Below are 18,662 nucleotides of genomic sequence, written 5' to 3' on the forward strand. Positions count from 1 at the left end.
CGGAATTGGTAATCTCGATAAACAATCCGCATTTGCATGTTGTTCCGACTTTCTGTATTTAATATTGTAATTGAAACCTTGTAAAAACAATGCATAATGTTGCATACGCGAAGCTGTATAAAAAGGTAGACCTTTCGTAGGAGAAAATATCTGTGTTAACGGTTTGTGATCCGTAATTAGTGTAAATTTCGCACCTTGTAAATATTGATGAAATTTCTTAACTCCGTAAATAATCGCGTAAGCTTCTTTGTCAATTTGTGAATATGACTGTTGCGTTTTTGACAATGTCTGTGACGCGTACTGTATTGCTCTCTCTGAGCCATCCGGATAAACATGTGACAAAACTGCACCGACCCCATATGCACTAGCATCCGTAGCTAACGTAATAGGTAATCTAGGGTCAAAATGAACTAAACATTTTGGACTGGCAAAAGCATCTTTCGCAGCTTGGAAACTTTTTTCACATTCTGCGGACCAATAGTATTTAACATTTTTCTGTAATAATCTATTCAAGGGTTGAAGAATTGAACTTGAATTTGGAATGAATCGATCATAGTAATGTATCATCCCAAGGAAACTACGAAGTTCAGAAACATTTGACGGTTGGCGCATTTTTGAAATTGCCTTGACTTTATTTGAAGCCTTACTTAACCCGTCTTTATTTATAACGTAACCGCAGTAATGTATCTCATTCATTAGGAATTCACTCTTTGCAACATTTATACGTATGTTGTACTTATGTAATCGTTCGAAAACTAAACGTAGTGTACGCAAATGTTCCTTTAAATTTCTACTTGAAATACGTATGTCGTCCAAGAAAGTTACTACTCCTCGAATTCCTTTTAAAATGTACTCTATCGTACGTTGCCAAATTGCTGGTGCTGACGCAATACCGAACATAAGGCGTGTAGGACGATACAATCCTTTATGTGTATTTAATGTAAGTAATTCCCTGTCCTCCGGTCGGACTTCTAACTGTAAATATGCTTGAGTTAAATCAATTTTTGAAAAGATTCTACCTCCCGCCATTTGAGTAAATAATTCGTCAGGCGTTGGCAAAGGATGAATATCGACATTCAAATTTGGGTTAAGAGTTACACTATAATCCCCGCAAATTCGAATTTCATTGTTCTTCTTAAGAACTGGTACGATCGGTGTTGCCCAATCTGCATAATCTACTTTTTCTAGTATACCTAATTGAACCAACTTGTCTAATTCTTTCTCAATTTTTTCACGTAAACAAAATGGAACTGTTCTCGCCTTGAAAAATACCGGATTAACCCCAGGTTTGAGATTTAATCTCGCCTGAATATTTGAAATCTTATCTACCGTTGGATGCGTAATGTTCGGAAAATTTTTTAGTAATGACTGTATTCCTGAATTATCACACTCTGTGATCTGTTTCATTGAAGGAAAAATATTTACCGACTTTAATTGAGAAATTCACTCTCGCCCTAATACTGGTTCTCTATCAACCTGCGTGATGTATAATTGTAATCTTCGCATTGTCTTACCATTTCGTATTTTAACTTTAATGTATCCTAACAATGGAATAGGCGTTCTAGTGTACGTAACTAAATTCATATCCGTTTAAAAAATTCTTTCGCCTTTGAACAATTTTCTCGCTTGCGATTCCGACATTAATGTCACGCATGATCCACTATCTATTTCGAACTTAACATTCTTGTTATTAACGCGAATCACTTGGTACATTTTCTTCTGAAATTTAGATTGATCGATATTAAGAACATCGACACCTTTCGAACTGTCCGAACGCGACTTACAAACTTTCTTTAAATGCCCTGATTTTCCACACGCTAAACACTTAATGTTTCTATCGAGCGTACAATCCGACGCAAAATGATCTTTACCGCACCGGTAACAAGTAATATTTTTATTACGCACGGTCTTTTTCGCAACGTTATTCTTACTATTCGCATTTGAAAATTTCTTTGTCTTATCTTGGTATGGCGGAATCCTCTTCTTCGTTGCACCCGTGCTGACTAGTGCTGTAGCTTCTTCGCCCTGGATCTGTTTTGTCCCTTTTTCCGAGGTTTCCATCGTAGATGCCAATTGGATCGCCTTCTCCCAGGTAATGTCCCCAATATCCTGAACTTCCAACAGTCTGTTCTGGATTCGTTTGTTTCGAATTCCGCACACAAATACGTTCCTAAGAACTATCTTCAGAGCGTCTCCCAATTTACAATTGAGCGATAACTGTTGTAACGCAGCGACGTAATCCATAATTGATTCGCCTTCCTGCTGCTTCCGGGTCATTAATTTGTAATTTTCTGCCACTGGTTGTGGTTTCGGCTCGTAAAATTCTTGTAACGTCTTCTTAATGACATCATACCGGGCCTCGTACGGATTATCAGGCGATAATCGGTTGTATAAAACTGCAAACGGTGCTGAACCAACGTAGTGAAAAAGATATGGAACACGAGCTTCATTTTCTATATTGAAAATTTTCATGGCCCCTTCAAATTGTAATAGCCATGGTGTCCACGGTCCTTTCGTTGGATCGAAACGTTCGATCTCCAACGTGGTAGGAATTGTTTTTCTAACGACAGCATCCCCTGTAGCCATTGTACTTGCACCAGAAAATAGAGACCGCACAGAACTCGAACCCGGCTTTTAATGGCTGCCGCACGTGCACGATCGTATTCCAGCACGTTCTACCTCTTCCCCCGACGTAGAATTTCAATCCTCGTCGCCAATTTATTGTATATGTGGCCGAATGTAGGCCGTGGGCGGAGGAAAAGGAGGCAGGAGAAATGACTGAGCACTGCCCGTACTTGTAATAGTAACTACGTATATTTAATATAGGACTGTAATGTGTCCTCGAGCGGGCTGTAGCGCAATCGAACTTCTTCTGTACAACGACCGACAAGAAGTGGTCACGTGCCCCCGCTTACTGCAACGCCACTCACGTATATCCAATCACAAGCTCGCTACCTACGCACGACCTACGCGCTACACTCTGTCTGCGCGCGTATTACAAACTACCCCAACACGAGGATTCCGAGGGAAATACTCAATGTGAATCCCCATAACCTTATCTAAAATCAACACATTTAGTTGTCAATCACTTGTCATTGTTATCAACTCAGGATTTTACATTATAAAAAAATAGAAGATGAATTCTAAAGATAAAATCAATCAGGTAAGTAATCAAGAAACGATATGTACATGTCTTCTAATTTTACTCGTTTGAGAAAAACTTTATTTATTTACAGCCAACATGTTCAACTCCTCGTCCAAAGAAACAGCGGTTAGAATCCAAACATTCATCAACATATAACCATAAGAAAGCGTTGGCAGCTGACGAGAATATTTATTTAGCATTAGCTCAATTTTTTTTTTAATGTAACATTTCATTTAACGTTGTTGAATCAAAATATTTCAAAAACTTTTTGAAACTTCTACTTCCAACATACAAACCTCCAACAAGGAAAAAACTTTTTACAAATCTGCTCGACAAGGTTTACCAAAATTTATTGGCTGAAAGAGTCTCATCTCTTGGATCTGATGGCGTTCTATTAATTGATGGATGGAAAAATTCATCAGCTAATACGAAAAATGTGGTATGCACAATATTTACAGTAAACTCAAAGTGCATATTTCTTAAATCCTGGGATTTAACCGGACTGAAAGAAACTGGTAATCAACTTAAAGAAATCGTCAACGAAGCTAAGGAATTAGCAAAGGAAAAGTTTAATATTACTACATATGCTGTGGTTTCAGATAATGCATCGTCAATGATGTCAATGGAAAAAAAAGTAGACATTTGGCACACTACTTGTCACAGCCACAGTGGAAATTTGTTAGCAAAGGCCCTGGTGCCAGAGACATTTGCGAAGAAAATAAATAACCTTTTGCGATCATTTAAAACACCAGGTGCAGAATACGAATTAAAGCAGCAAGGAGGCTCCAGAATTATCCTAGCATGTGACACAAGATGGTGTAGCTACAGAGATGCATTTAGATGTCTGCTAAAAAATTTATGCCTGATGCAAACATTAGTAGCTAAGAAAAAGGTTCAACTAGATAGTAAAAGCGAAAATCTACTGAAGGATCCCTCATTTGCGATACAATTACAGGATTTTATCTTGATTTTTGACCCGATATGCCAATTAATAAATGTCTGTCAGCGATCTAATTGCAGCATAGCCGACGGATGTGAAGAATGGTTAAAATTGCAAATTCCGACAGATAATGATGAAATGCAACAAAAGTTGAATAATCGACTGAGTAAAGTTTTAACACCAATTATGCTGACTTCGAACTTTCTACATCCTCAGTACCGAGCCAAACAATTTTTACACGATGAACAAAGAATGAAAATGGTTTTTGACTTTTTGAAACAAGAATTGAATGTGCAATGTATCACTGATGAACCGGAGTTGGATTTATATAAAAAAAATCTTGGTATATTTGAAAAATTACAGAAGCGAAATATTATGTCACCGGAAACGTTTTGGATCACAGCTGAACCATTCTACCCTCGTCTATCATCGCTTGCTCAGAAATTACTAAAAATTCCGGCTGCTTCAGCGCAACTTGAACGACTCTTTTCTTGCTGGGCTTTTGTTCATTCGGATTTGCGTAATCGTCTTACTGTTGACCGGTCTATGAAATTGATTGATATTTATTACACTTTAAAAATGAATGAATATTTTGATGATTATATTACGATGATTTGGTAGAATCGGATTAATATCTATACGTATATTTAAATTTATAACATTTATTTGAAAAACTAAGATGCTTTTAAGTTCTATACAAAGAGACAAAGATTGTAAATCAATGTTTTTCAAAAATACATATTTTATTCCAAATATAGCTTGTACTATTATTTTTCCAGTCTAACAATTATTTATTAAAATCATGTAATTACTATATTAGTTAAATGCGCTTAAATTTAAATAATACATAAACATGCTTATTTAAATTAAATAATAATTTTGTCATTAACTTGAATCATATTGGCGATTAAATTTAATAAATTTTGCTCTGATTGATCAAATTTTAACTGAATTTCAATCTTAATCGTTAATTTGATAACGGCTATACGTTTTTTGGTATTCCATGCATGTCCTTAAAATCTCCTGATAAGAATTCGACAATTTAATTCTCACGCAAAAGGAAAATTGACATGATATAAAAGATAAGAGATCAAGGATAAAATTAAAAACAAATTAAAAATAATAAAATAATTTTGCAGCTGCTCGTCTGCAATAGTCTTCGATGAAAAACAAAAATAATGTTAAATAATAATTAAACATATAGCATTTTGATCTCAGATCTATATCTGATCTCACTGATCTGTACACCCCTTTGGTAATACATTTACTTTCACGAAGGGGATCGATTTTGATAGGCACTGCTTACAAGCAAAACAAATATTCATAATACATGTAATATGTGACGAAAATGGACGAGATATTGCCTGTAGACTAGAACTGTAGTATATAAAATATTTATGTATTAGTAGTTTTATATTAGTTCTTTAACTTTAAATATCTTGCATATAATCTTCAATCATAGTTGCATGACAAGAATTTAATGTTTCATTTACATATTTAGATGATAAAATAAATCTGTTAACTTTTCGAATCTTTTTGGAGTTAAATCATTTAAATTATTAGGATAGGATTTTAGTAGGTAAGCTAGGCCGGTTCTAACTAGGGAGCAATGAGGGGGGGGGGTGAGGGGCGGGGGGGAACCGCGGGGGGGGGGGGGTACCGTGGGGGGGGGGAACCGCGGGGGGGGGGGGGACCGGGGGCGCCGCAAGGGAAGGGGAGGGGGGAACCGCATGTCTCGGGCGCCGCGGGAAAGGGAGAGAGGGAAACCGCATGTTTCGGGCGCCGCGGGGAAGGGGGAGTGGGGAACCGCATGTTTCGGGCGCCGCGGGGGAGGGAGAGGGGGGAACCGCGTGTTTCGGGCGCCGCGGGGAAGGGGGAGTGGGGAACCGCGTGTTTCGGACGCCGCGGGGGAAGGGGGAGGGAAAAACCGCGTTTTCCGGCGCCGCGGGGCGACCGCGTTTTCGCCACGCCGCGGGGCGAGGGGGGGGGATCCGCGTTTTCGCCGCGCCGCGGAGCGTTCGCGTTTTCGGGCGCCGCGGGGCGAGGGGACCCGCGTTCGCGTTTCGCCGCGCCGCGGAGTCCGTGTGACGTCACACGGCACGCTCGCGTTATCTCCCCCTCGTAGATGTTTCTCCCCCGTCCCCCATTCGTCTTCTCGTTCGCGCGGTGTCTCGCGCCCCCGTCCCCCCGTTTGCGCGAGTCTTCTCGTTTGCGCGGTCTCTTTCTCTCGCGCGCGGTCCCTCTCGCTCCCGGCCCCCGTTCGCTTTCTCGTTCGTGGCCTCGTTCGCGGTCTCTTTCCCTCGCGCGTTCTCGCTCGCGATCACGTATCTTTTCTTCGCCAGCGATATTTAATCTTTCAGATTTTTGCGATATTTAATTTTTTAATATTACATTTAAGTAAACGATAAACGAAGACAGCTTTATGACAGGAAATGGGATGAACGGTAAATAAAAAGGAAAAACTTTTTAACCATATTATATGCATTTATTTATCATGTAGCGCATTATACACAATAGTATCCAAAGCGTAGGCTAATAATTCGCAATCAATAATCGAATTTTTATCATAAACGTCACGCAAGATTGTATAACTGCGTTACATTTATCAGTGATACAATTTTGACGTAAAATTGTTACAAACTGTTTGAATTTTTCACTTACGCCGTGAACATTTTGACATAGTTGAAAATACACATTCTCGACGCAATGTTCTAGTTCGAACAGGAAGAGTACAGTTGACGGTTTCATGTACAAGCTGGTGCCGCACGACGTCAATTTTACAATATCTGCGTCACGTATTTTAACAAGCTCCAGATCTCGAAACGTTAGCGATGATGGTGCCGATGACTGCACGAGTCGCTGTATATCTGCACGTTTTTCGATGAATGTCACCCACGTTGCATGTAGCAGAATTATCCGATTGCCTCGGTTATCGCCAATAAGTATATCCGCAGAGGACATAGGTCCCGCGTTGATTCCAACATTCAAAAATTTATACGCTGTTGATGTCAAGGCAAATCTTCTTCCCAAAATACGTGGCGTGTAGCGGGGTTTATCAAAACTAAAAAAATACAATTATATGTTTATAAAAGTTTTTTTTGCACAAGTATATATGAAAATTAGCGGTACTTACTCATTGTGCTGTTTCTTGCACGTTTCGTCCTGAATCGGAACGTAGTAGTTCGCACCATGAGTGTTCATCGTATCTGGAGGCTGTTTGCGACGTACTCGAACCGTATCGAACTCTTGACTATGCTCTAGAATCCTCATAGACCATTTATACATACCCAAAACTGCAAATCTTGCAAAAATAGCGCCAATGTACGGCTGCTGCATGGTGACCACCACCACAATCCACATATACGTTAAATGTGATATCTTTGTCAAGAATATTCGTGATGAGATCACCTCATCGGGCATCAAATATGATTTTTTTCAAGAGCATACGTGTCTCGCGATGATTTCATCGAACACGTGCAAAACTGCAAATTTTGCAATTTCGCATAAGTCAATGGAGCGTTATTGTTTTCAAGAACATGTCGCGACATGTCTCGCGATGATTTCATCGAACACATGCAAAACTGCAAATAGCGCCGATGTACGGCCGCTGCATTGATACAGATCAAATCACCAAAAGTCAATGGCGCGTTTTCGTGAACGTACGTGTCTCGCAATGATTTCATCGAACACGTGCAAAACTGCAAATTTTGCAAATAGCGCCGATGTACGGCTGCTGAGATGAAATTAGATATGATAAGCAAACGATGCATCATTAGTAGAATATAAAATGACGAATCTAGGGGATACGCTCAATAGTCGAGAACTGGAAGTCGTGAGTGCAACAAATGGCGTTAGCAAGAGGATCGTGCAATAACATGGAGCAAGAGTTGTTGGAGCAATCCACCCTGTTAAATTCGAGGGAAGACTTTGCCGCGTGGGAGCAACGATGCGACGAGTTTATCGAATCGTTGGAAGAACAAAGCCGAATTAAACGGCCACGATTATCAATCGATCAGTCATCGATCGGTCTCAAACAGTCATTGGTCGCTTGTATCGCAAGACTCGAAGGTTTGAAAGACTTGGTACGTCAACGTTTCGTACATGTGGGTGCGGGATACAGTGCGAGTGAGACAGGACTCAGATGGCGCGAGATAGATCCGGCTTTTGAAAGCCGTATATTGACTGGTGCGGTGATAAATTCCAAACACATCGACCCTCGTCAATTTCTCAAAAATGCGAGAGAAATTGTACTCGATCGTGTGCGGAACGTCATGCAACGACATGACAATGTAAAAATTAACACAGTGTTTAATGGTGAATTTGTTGCGGGTGACAAACGCGCGAATAAAAGTATCGCAACGAGAAACTATGAAGTCTTTCGTGAGTCCGATCTGCACGAGTGGTACAAGCAACACGTCATCGAGCCTACCTTAGCAAAGCTGGAAGAATTCCAGGAACGTGATAGCGGATGGGCGTTGTCGCGTATACTCAATTTAATGGTAAACGTGAACAAATACAATCCGTTGCACGCGGGGTGTTTTGTGGAAATACCGCAAGAAATTAAAAAGAAGAAGGCGGTGATAAACGTGCGATCAATGGACAATGCATGTTTCGCATGGTCAGTGACGGCTGCTCTACATCCAGCCCAAAGAAATGCAGATCTGGAATCGTCGTATCCACATTACACGTCGGTGCTAGATCTTACGGACATTGAGTTTCCAATGACGTTGGATCAAATTAAAAAATTTGAAAATCATAACAACATCTCCATCAACGTGTACAGCATCGAGAAAAAAAACAAGAAACTTGCTATCTTGCCAATACGGGTTACTGACCGAAAGATGGACAGACACGTAAATCTGCTGTACGTGCATAACGACAACGTGGGACATTTTGCGTGGATCAAGAACCTATCTCGCCTCGTGAGCTCGCAAATCAGTAAAAAAGAGCACAGAAAATACTTTTGCGATCAGTAAGTACCTATAGTTCTTTTAATAATATATAGAATATTTTGTGTATAAAAAAAATTTATAATATTTGCGTTTATTTTTTTTTTTGCAGATGTTTGCATTACTTCAGCTCCAACGAGAAATTGGCTGCCCATACCGTCGACTGTCAGGAGATGAATGACTGCGCGATCAAGTTACCGAGCGATAACAACAAGTGGTTGGCCTTTAAAAATCACAACAGGAAGGAACGAGTTCCGTTTGTCGTATACGCCGACCTGGAGTGTACCCTGGAGAAGATGGAAGCGGATCCGGAAACGTCCAGGTACACATATCAACATCATCGCGTGTTTAGCATAGGGTACTACGTGCGTTGCTCGTACGACGAGTCGTTATCTATGTATCGGTTTCGTCGCGATAAGGATTGCGTCGCGTGGTTCGCCGAGGAGCTAAGACGTTTAGCTCACGACGTAAAAACTATATTGTCCACTAATATACTTATGGCAAATTTCACGCGAGACGAGTGGGAAAAGTTTAACAGCGCAACGCACTGTCACGTGTGCGAAGAACCGTTCGAGCCAGACGACGTGCGAGTACGCGACCATTGTCACCTGACCGGTCGATACAGAGGTCCCGCGCATTCGAATTGTAACTTAAATTATAAAGATTCGCATTGCATTCCCATAGTGTTTCATAATTTATCGGGATACGATGCACATTTTATTATAACTGAAATAGCAACAGCATACGAAGGACATGTAGATTTACTCCCGATCACAAAAGAAAAATATATTTCGTTTACAAAAAACGTTCAAAGCACCGAAGATAAAGATAAGAAAACGTGCGTCAAATTGAGATTTATCGATTCGTACAAGTTTCTCACCGCTAGTCTCGACAAATTGGCATCTTATCTCAGCAAGGATAAACTGCGAATATTGCAACGCGAATTTTGTGAATTATCCGCAGAAAATTTTAATTTGCTGACACGAAAAGGCGTATTTCCATATGAATACATTGACTGCGTCGAAAAATTAGAGGACTTGTGTTTACCACCGCGCGACTCGTTTTACAGTTCATTGACAGGTGACACCGTATCCGAGAGCGATTACGCGCACGCTGTCGACGTCTGGCAGCGGTTCTTCATTCGAACGCTCGGTGATTACAGCGATTTATATCTCAAGACCGATGTCTTGCTGTTGGCCGATATCTTTGAAAATTTTCGCGATAGTTGCGTCGCGAGTTATGGACTCGATCCGGCGTATTATTATACTCTACCGGGTTTTACGTGGGATGCTATGTTGAAGCATACACACATCAATTTCGAATTGCTCACCGACATTGACATGGTCATGTTTATCGAACGCGGTATACGGCAGCGGTTTGAGTCAATGTTCAAACAGATACGCGCTGGCCAACAACAAGTACATGCAGTCGTACGATCCATCGAAACCGTCGTCGTACCTCATGTATTTTGATGTAAATAACTTATACGGCTGGGCAATGAGTCAACCATTGCCATACGCAGATTTTAAATGGGTCGACGACGTAAGCGATTTTAATGTTATGGATGTCGCGTTGGATTCCCCGATAGGCTACATTCTCGAAGTCGACTTGGAGTATCCGCAACATCTTCACGACGCGCACACTGACCTACCGTTCTGTCCGACGCGCGATAAACCACCCGGCAAGCGGCAGGACAAGCTCCTCGCAACATTATACGATAAGAAACGTTATGTAATACATTATCGCAACCTGCAGCAGTGTACTCGTCACGGTCTCCGTATATCAAAAATTCACCGTATACTGAAATTCGCGCAATTTCCATGGCTTCGCGATTATATAGACCTCAATACGAAATTTAGAACCATTGGCCAACAATGATTTCGAGAAAAATTTATACAAATTGATGAACAATGCGTGTTTGGCAAAACCATGGAGAATGTGCGCAATCACGTTGACGTGCGACTCGTGACTCATTGGGAAGGTAGATACGGCGCGGAGGCTATGATTGCGAAACCAAATTTTCATAGCCGAAGCGTCTTTTCGGAGAATTTAGTAGCAATAGAAATGCGAAAACTCGAGGTGAAGTTCGACAAACCAATCTATGTGGGTATGTGCATCCTCGATATATCCAAGACATGTTTGTACGAATTTCATCACGAGTACATGTTACCGTTGTATCGCGACAAGTGTAAAGTCACGTACACCGATACTGACAGTCTCATTTATCACATCGAGTGCGACGATGTGTATGATATCATGAAGCGCCACATTCATAGATTTGACACTAGCGATTACGCGATTGATAATACGTACGGTATCCCACTCGCCAATAAAAAAGTTCCGGGCTTAATGAAAGACGAAAATAACGGTGCGATAATGACCGAATTCGTCGGAGCTTAGAGCAAAGATGTACGCCTTGCGAGTGGACGGTAAGAAAGATACGAAAAAGGCTAAAGGTGTTAAGAGTAACGTCGTAGCCAGGTCGATAACGTTCGACGATTACACGCGTGTCTGCGCGACGAAATTGAAATGACGCGACAGCAAACCTGCATAAGATCCAAAAAACACGAGGTATACACCGTGTCCGAAACAAAAATAGCTCTAAGTCCGTACGATGATAAGCGATACATTATACCCGGTTCTACCGAAACGCTGCCATGGGGACATTATAAAATACCATTGTAAATATATTGTAAATACCATTGTAAATATATTGAAAATATATTGTAAATACCGCTGTAAATATATTGTAATTACATTTAGATATTTAGAAAAATAAATGACTCATATGTATATATGTATGTTTTTATACTGTAATAAATTTTTACAATACATTATTCTTGTGTATCCATGAATTGTATGAATTATCAAATCCTAACCACTTTACATAAACCTCATCCCCTCTTTTGCGTAAAACTTTTTCAACGAGATACACATCGGAATTAGCAACGCGATGTAACTCGTATTCGTAGAAGCCGCCGGCGACGGGTTTTCCGCAGGAATCTTCCAACAGAAACGTCACAGGATTAGTTTTCTGCACTCCTACTACATCACACTATTGTCACATCGTTTGTTTATCATATCTAATTTCATCTCAGTAGCCGTACGGATGCGCTTGCCGAAAAAAAAATCTGCGATGTGCAGTTTTGCACGTGTGCGATGAAGTCACCGCGAGACACGTATGTTCTCGAAAACGATATCGCGCCATTGACTTTCGGTGATTTGATCTGTAAAACAGCTATTGAACCGCTATGAAACAGCTAAAAACAGCTAAAAACAGCTATCAAACAGCTATTGAACCGCCATGAAACAGCTAGAAACAGCTAAAAACAGCTATTGAACCGCTATGAAACTGCTAAAAACAGCTATGAAACAGCTATGAAACAGCTATTGAACCACTATGAAACAGCTAAAAACAGCTAAAAACAGCTAAAAACAGCTATGAAACAGCTATCAAACAGCTATCAAACAGCTATTGAACCGCTATGAAACAGCTAAAAACAGCTATTGAACCGCTATGAAACAGCTAAAAACAGCTAAAAACAGCTATCAAACAGCTCTTCAACAGATTAGAACAACATTAATTAGAAATTACGTGCGCGATCAAAGTCGGTGGCGACCATGCAAAGAGCGTTATCGCGCACGTAATTTCTGATTAATCCTCTCCATTGATAGTACGGTTCCGCACCGCCTCTTCCGAGCGATATACCAAACTTGTTGATCGGCATTTCGATGTTGATTGAATGACTCGCTGTCGCGCCACTTAATTTATAATAAGTCCAGCCTCGCGAAGTTCCTCGATAATCGACAGGATTTCGTTATCGCGACCGGTGTGACCCGCTAGGCGAAATAAATGTTTTATTTCCTTTTCCTACATACTTTGTAGTATAATATAGATGTTTTAGCTGTTCAAGAGCTGTTTTTTAGTTGTTTTTTGTTGTTTGATGGCTGTTTTTAGCTGTTTTTAGTTGTTTAAAAGAAGTTTGATAGCGATTCAATAGCGGTTCAATATCAGTTATACAGATCGCAGTTATACAGATAGCTGTTTTTAGCTGTTTTTAGCTGTTCAAGAGCTGTTTGATAGCTGTTTTTAGCTGTTTTTAGCTGTTTCATAGCGGTTCAATAGCTGTTTGATAGCTGTTTTTAGCTGTTTTTAGCTGTTTCATAGCGGTTTTTAGCTGTTTTAGCTGTTTCATAGCGGTTCAATAGCTGTTTGATAGCTGTTTTTAGCTGTTTTTAGCTGTTTCATAGCGGTTCAATAGCTGTTTGATAGCTGTTTCATAGCTGTTTTTAGCTGTTTTTAGCTGTTTCATAGCGGTTCAATAGCTGTTTTTAGCTGTTTTTAGCTGTTTCATAGCGGTTCAATAGCTGTTTGATAGCTGTTTTTAGCTGTTTTTAGCTGTTTCATAGCGGTTCAATAGCTGTTTTACAGATCAAATCACCGAAAGTCAATGGCGCGATATCGTTTTCGAGAACATACGTGTCTCGCGGTGACTTCATCGCACACGTGCAAAACTGCACATCGCAGATTTTTTTTCGGCAGGCGCATCCGTACGGCTACTGAGATGAAATTAGATATGATAAACAAACGATGTGACAATAGTGTGATGTAGTAGGAATGCAGAAAACTAATCCTGTGACGTTTCTGTTGGAAGATTCCTGCGGAAAACCCGTCGCCGGCGGTTTCTACGAATACGAGTTACATCGCGTTGCTAATTTCGATGTGTATCTCGTTGAAAAAGTTTTACGCAAAAGAGGGGATGAGGTTTATGTAAAGTGGTTAGGATTTGATAATTCATACAATTCATGGATACACAAGAATAATGTATTGTAAAAATTTATTACAGTATAAAAACATACATATATACATACGAGTCATTTATTTTTCTAAATATCTAAATGTAATTACAATATATTTACAGCGGTATTTACAATATATTTTCAATATATTTACAATGGTATTTACAATATATTTACAATGGTATTTTATAATGTCCCCATGGCAGCGTTTCGGTAGAACCGGGTATAATGTATCGCTTATCATCGTACGGACTTAGAGCTATTTTTGTTTCAGACACGGTGTATACCTCGTGTTTTTTGGATCTTATGCAGGTTTGCTGTCGCGTCATTTCAATTTCGTCGCGCAGACACCGCGTGTAATCGTCGAACGTTATCGACCTGGCTACGACGTTACTCTTAACACCTTTAGCCTTTTTCGTATCTTTCTTACCGTCCACTCGCAAGGCGTACATCTTTGCTCTAAGCCCGACGAATTCGGTCATTATCGCACCGTTATTTTCGTCTTTCATTAAGCCCGGAACTTTTTTATTGGCGAGTGGGATACCGTACGTATTATCAATCGCGTAATCGCTAGTGTCAAATCTATGAATGTGGCGCTTCATGATATCATACACATCGTCGCACTCGATGTGATAAATGAGACTGTCAGTATCGGTGTACGTGACTTTACACTTGTCGCGATACAACGGTAACATGTACTCGTGATGAAATTCGTACAAACATGTCTTGGATATATCGAGGATGCACATACCCACATAGATTGGTTTGTCGAACTTCACCTCGAGTTTTCGCATTTCTATTGCTACTAAATTCTCCGAAAAGACGCTTCGGCTATGAAAATTTGGTTTCGCAATCATAGCCTCCGCGCCGTATCTACCTTCCCAATGAGTCACGAGTCGCACGTCAACGTGATTGCGCACATTCTCCATGGTTTTGCCAAACACGGCATTGTTCATCAATTTGTATAAATTTTTCTCGAAATCATTGTTGGCCATGGTTCTAAATTTCGTATTGAGGTCTATATAATCGCGAAGCCATGGAAATTGCGCGAATTTCAGTATACGGTGAATTTTTGATATACGGAGACCGTGACGAGTACACTGCTGCAGGTTGCGATAATGTATTACATAACGTTTCTTATCGTATAATGTTGCGAGGAGCTTGTCCTGCCGCTTGCCGGGTGGTTTATCGCGCGTCGGACAGAACGGTAGGTCAGTGTGCGCGTCGTGAAGATGTTGCGGATACTCCAAGTCGACTTCGAGAATGTAGCCTATCGGGGAATCCAACGCGACATCCATAACATTAAAATCGATTACGTCGTCGACCCATTTAAAATCTGCGTATGGCAATGGTTGACTCATTGCCCAGCCGTATAAGTTATTTACATCAAAATACATGAGGTACGACGACGGTTTCGATGGATCGTACGACTGCATGTACTTGTTGTTGGCCAGCGCGTATCTGTTTGAACATTGACTCAAACCGCCGCGTATACCGCGTTCGATAAACATGACCATGTCAATGTCGGTGAGCAATTCGAAATTGATGTGTGTATGCTTCAACATAGCATCCCACGTAAAACCCGGTAGAGTATAATAATACGCCGGATCGAGTCCATAACTCGCGACGCAACTATCGCGAAAATTTTCAAAGATATCGGCCAACAGCAAGACATCGGTCTTGAGATATAAATCGCTGTAATCACCGAGCGTTCGAATGAAGAACCGCTGCCAGACGTCGACAGCGTGCGCGTAATCGCTCTCGGATACGGTGTCACCTGTCAATGAACTGTAAAACGAGTCGCGCGGTGGTAAACACAAGTCCTCTAATTTTTCGACGCAGTCAATGTATTCATATGGAAATACGCCTTTTCGTGTCAGCAAATTAAAATTTTCTGCGGATAATTCACAAAATTCGCGTTGCAATATTCGCAGTTTATCCTTGCTGAGATAAGATGCCAATTTGTCGAGACTAGCGGTGAGAAACTTGTACGAATCGATAAATCTCAATTTGACGCACGTTTTCTTATCTTTATCTTCGGTGCTTTGAACGTTTTTTGTAAACGAAATATATTTTTCTTTTGTGATCGGGAGTAAATCTACATGTCCTTCGTATGCTGTTGCTATTTCAGTTATAATAAAATGTGCATCGTATCCCGATAAATTATGAAACACTATGGGAATGCAATGCGAATCTTTATAATTTAAGTTACAATTCGAATGCGCGGGACCTCTGTATCGACCGGTCAGGTGACAATGGTCGCGTACTCGCACGTCGTCTGGCTCGAACGGTTCTTCGCACACGTGACAGTGCGTTGCGCTGTTAAACTTTTCCCACTCGTCTCGCGTGAAATCTGCCATGGGTATATTAGTGGACGATATAGTTTTTACGTCGTGAGCTAAACGTCTTAGCTCCTCGGCGAACCACGCGACGCAATCCTTATCGCGACGAAACCGATACATAGATAACGACTCGTCGTACGAGCAACGCACGTAGTACCCTATGCTAAACACGCGATGATGTTGATATGTGTACCTGGATGTTTCCGGATCCGCTTCCATCTTCTCCAGGGTACACTCCAGGTCGGCGTATACGACAAACGGAACTCGTTCCTTCCTGTTGTGATTTTTAAAGGCCAACCACTTGTCGTTATCGCTCGGTAACTTGATCGCGCAGTCATTCATCTCCTGACAGTCGATGGTGTGGGCAGCCAATTTCTCGTTGGAGCTGAAGTAGTGCAAACATCTGCAAAAAAAAAATAAACGCAAATATTATAATTTTTTATACACAAAATATTCTATATATTATTAAAAGAACTATAGGTACTTACCGATCGCAAAAGTATTTTCTGTGCTCTTTTTTACTGATTTGCGAGCTCACGAGGCGAGATAGGTTCTTGATCCACGCAAAATGTCCCACGTTGTCGTTATGCACGTACAGCAGATTTACGTGTCTGTCCATCTTTCGGTCAGTAACCCGTATTGGCAAGATAGCAAGTTTCTTGTTTTTTTTCTCGATGCTGTACACGTTGATGGAGATGTTGTTATGATTTTCAAATTTTTTAATTTGATCCAACGTCATTGGAAACTCAATGTCCGTAAGATCTAGCACCGACGTGTAATGTGGATACGACGATTCCAGATCTGCATTTCTTTGGGCTGGATGTAGAGCAGCCGTCACTGACCATGCGAAACATGCATTGTCCATTGATCGCACGTTTATCACCGCCTTCTTCTTTTTAATTTCTTGCGGTATTTCCACAAAACACCCCGCGTGCAACGGATTGTATTTGTTCACGTTTACCATTAAATTGAGTATACGCGACAACGCCCATCCGCTATCACGTTCCTGGAATTCTTCCAGCTTTGCTAAGGTAGGCTCGATGACGTGTTGCTTGTACCACTCGTGCAGATCGGACTCACGAAAGACTTCATAGTTTCTCGTTGCGATACTTTTATTCGCGCGTTTGTCACCCGCAACAAATTCACCATTAAACACTGTGTTAATTTTTACATTGTCATGTCGTTGCATGACGTTCCGCACACGATCGAGTACAATTTCTCTCGCATTTTTGAGAAATTGACGAGGGTCGATGTGTTTGGAATTTATCACCGCACCAGTCAATATACGGCTTTCAAAAGCCGGATCTATCTCGCGCCATCTGAGTCCTGTCTCACTCGCACTGTATCCCGCACCCACATGTACGAAACGTTGACGTACCAAGTCTTTCAAACCTTCGAGTCTTGCGATACAAGCGACCAATGACTGTTTGAGACCGATCGATGACTGATCGATTGATAATCGTGGCCGTTTAATTCGGCTTTGTTCTTCCAACGATTCGATAAACTCGTCGCATCGTTGCTCCCACGCGGCAAAGTCTTCCCTCGAATTTAACAGGGTGGATTGCTCCAACAACTCTTGCTCCATGTTATTGCACGATCCTCTTGCTAACGCCATTTGTTGCACTCACGACTTCCAGTTCTCGACTATTGAGCGTATCCCCTAGATTCGTCATTTTATATTCTACTAATGATGCATCGTTTGCTTATCATATCTAATTTCATCTCAGCAGCCGTACATCGGCGCTATTTGCAAAATTTGCAGTTTTGCACGTGTTCGATGAAATCATTGCGAGACACGTACGTTCACGAAAACGCGCCATTGACTTTTGGTGATTTGATCTGTATCAATGCAGCGGCCGTACATCGGCGCTATTTGCAGTTATTTGCAGTTTTGCACGTGTTCGATGAAATCATCGCGAGACACGTATGCTCTTGAAAAAAATCATATTTGATGCCCGATGAGGTGATCTCATCACGAATATTCTTGACAAAGATATCACATTTAACGTATATGTGGATTGTGGTGGTGGTCACCATGCAGCAGCCGTACATTGGCGCTATTTTTGCAAGATTTGCAGTTTTGGGTATGTATAAATGGTCTATGAGGATTCTAGAGCATAGTCAAGAGTTCGATACGGTTCGAGTACGTCGCAAACAGCCTCCAGATACGATGAACACTCATGGTGCGAACTACTACGTTCCGATTCAGGACGAAACGTGCAAGAAACAGCACAATGAGTAAGTACCGCTAATTTTCATATATACTTGTGCAAAAAAAACTTTTATAAACATATAATTGTATTTTTTAGTTTTGATAAACCCCGCTACACGCCACGTATTTTGGGAAGAAGATTTGCCTTGACATCAACAGCGTATAAATTTTGAATGTTGGAATCAACGCGGGACCTATGTCCTCTGCGGATATACTTATTGGCGAAACCGAGGCAATCGGATAATTCTGCTACATGCAACGTGGGTGACATTCA

General features: G+C 41.0%; 4 protein-coding genes and 1 pseudogene across 4 annotated transcripts; 3 read left to right on the forward strand and 2 right to left on the reverse strand.

Annotated features, from left to right (window-relative positions):
* Nucleotides 1-3,136: 3,136 nt before the first annotated feature.
* On the forward strand, nt 3,137-4,717 carry LOC139820310 (uncharacterized; annotated as a pseudogene).
* Nucleotides 4,718-7,274: 2,557 nt separating this feature from the next.
* LOC139820034 (uncharacterized) lies at nt 7,275-9,061 on the forward strand. Its single transcript, XM_071789948.1, has one exon. It carries the CDS (start codon nt 7,931-7,933, stop codon nt 9,059-9,061), a length of 1,131 nt encoding a protein of 376 aa, XP_071646049.1. The 5' UTR covers nt 7,275-7,930.
* A 131-nt stretch (nt 9,062-9,192) lies between these two features.
* Nucleotides 9,193-10,506, forward strand: LOC139820311 (uncharacterized). Its single transcript, XM_071790474.1, has one exon. It carries the CDS (start codon nt 9,208-9,210, stop codon nt 10,504-10,506), a length of 1,299 nt encoding a protein of 432 aa, XP_071646575.1. The 5' UTR covers nt 9,193-9,207.
* A 3,466-nt stretch (nt 10,507-13,972) lies between these two features.
* On the reverse strand, nt 13,973-16,525 carry LOC139820027 (uncharacterized). The gene has a single exon (XM_071789938.1). It carries the CDS (start codon nt 16,516-16,518, stop codon nt 14,008-14,010), a length of 2,511 nt encoding a protein of 836 aa, XP_071646039.1. The 5' UTR covers nt 16,519-16,525; the 3' UTR covers nt 13,973-14,007.
* A 135-nt stretch (nt 16,526-16,660) lies between these two features.
* On the reverse strand, nt 16,661-18,027 carry LOC139820033 (uncharacterized). The gene has a single exon (XM_071789947.1). The coding sequence runs from the start codon at nt 17,789-17,791 to the stop codon at nt 16,661-16,663; it is 1,131 nt and encodes a 376-aa protein (XP_071646048.1). The 5' UTR covers nt 17,792-18,027.
* Between the last annotated feature and the right edge of the window lie 635 nt (nt 18,028-18,662).

This window comes from Temnothorax longispinosus, chromosome 10 (genome assembly GCF_030848805.1).
Source record: "Temnothorax longispinosus isolate EJ_2023e chromosome 10, Tlon_JGU_v1, whole genome shotgun sequence".
Taxonomy (NCBI): domain Eukaryota; kingdom Metazoa; phylum Arthropoda; class Insecta; order Hymenoptera; family Formicidae; genus Temnothorax; species Temnothorax longispinosus.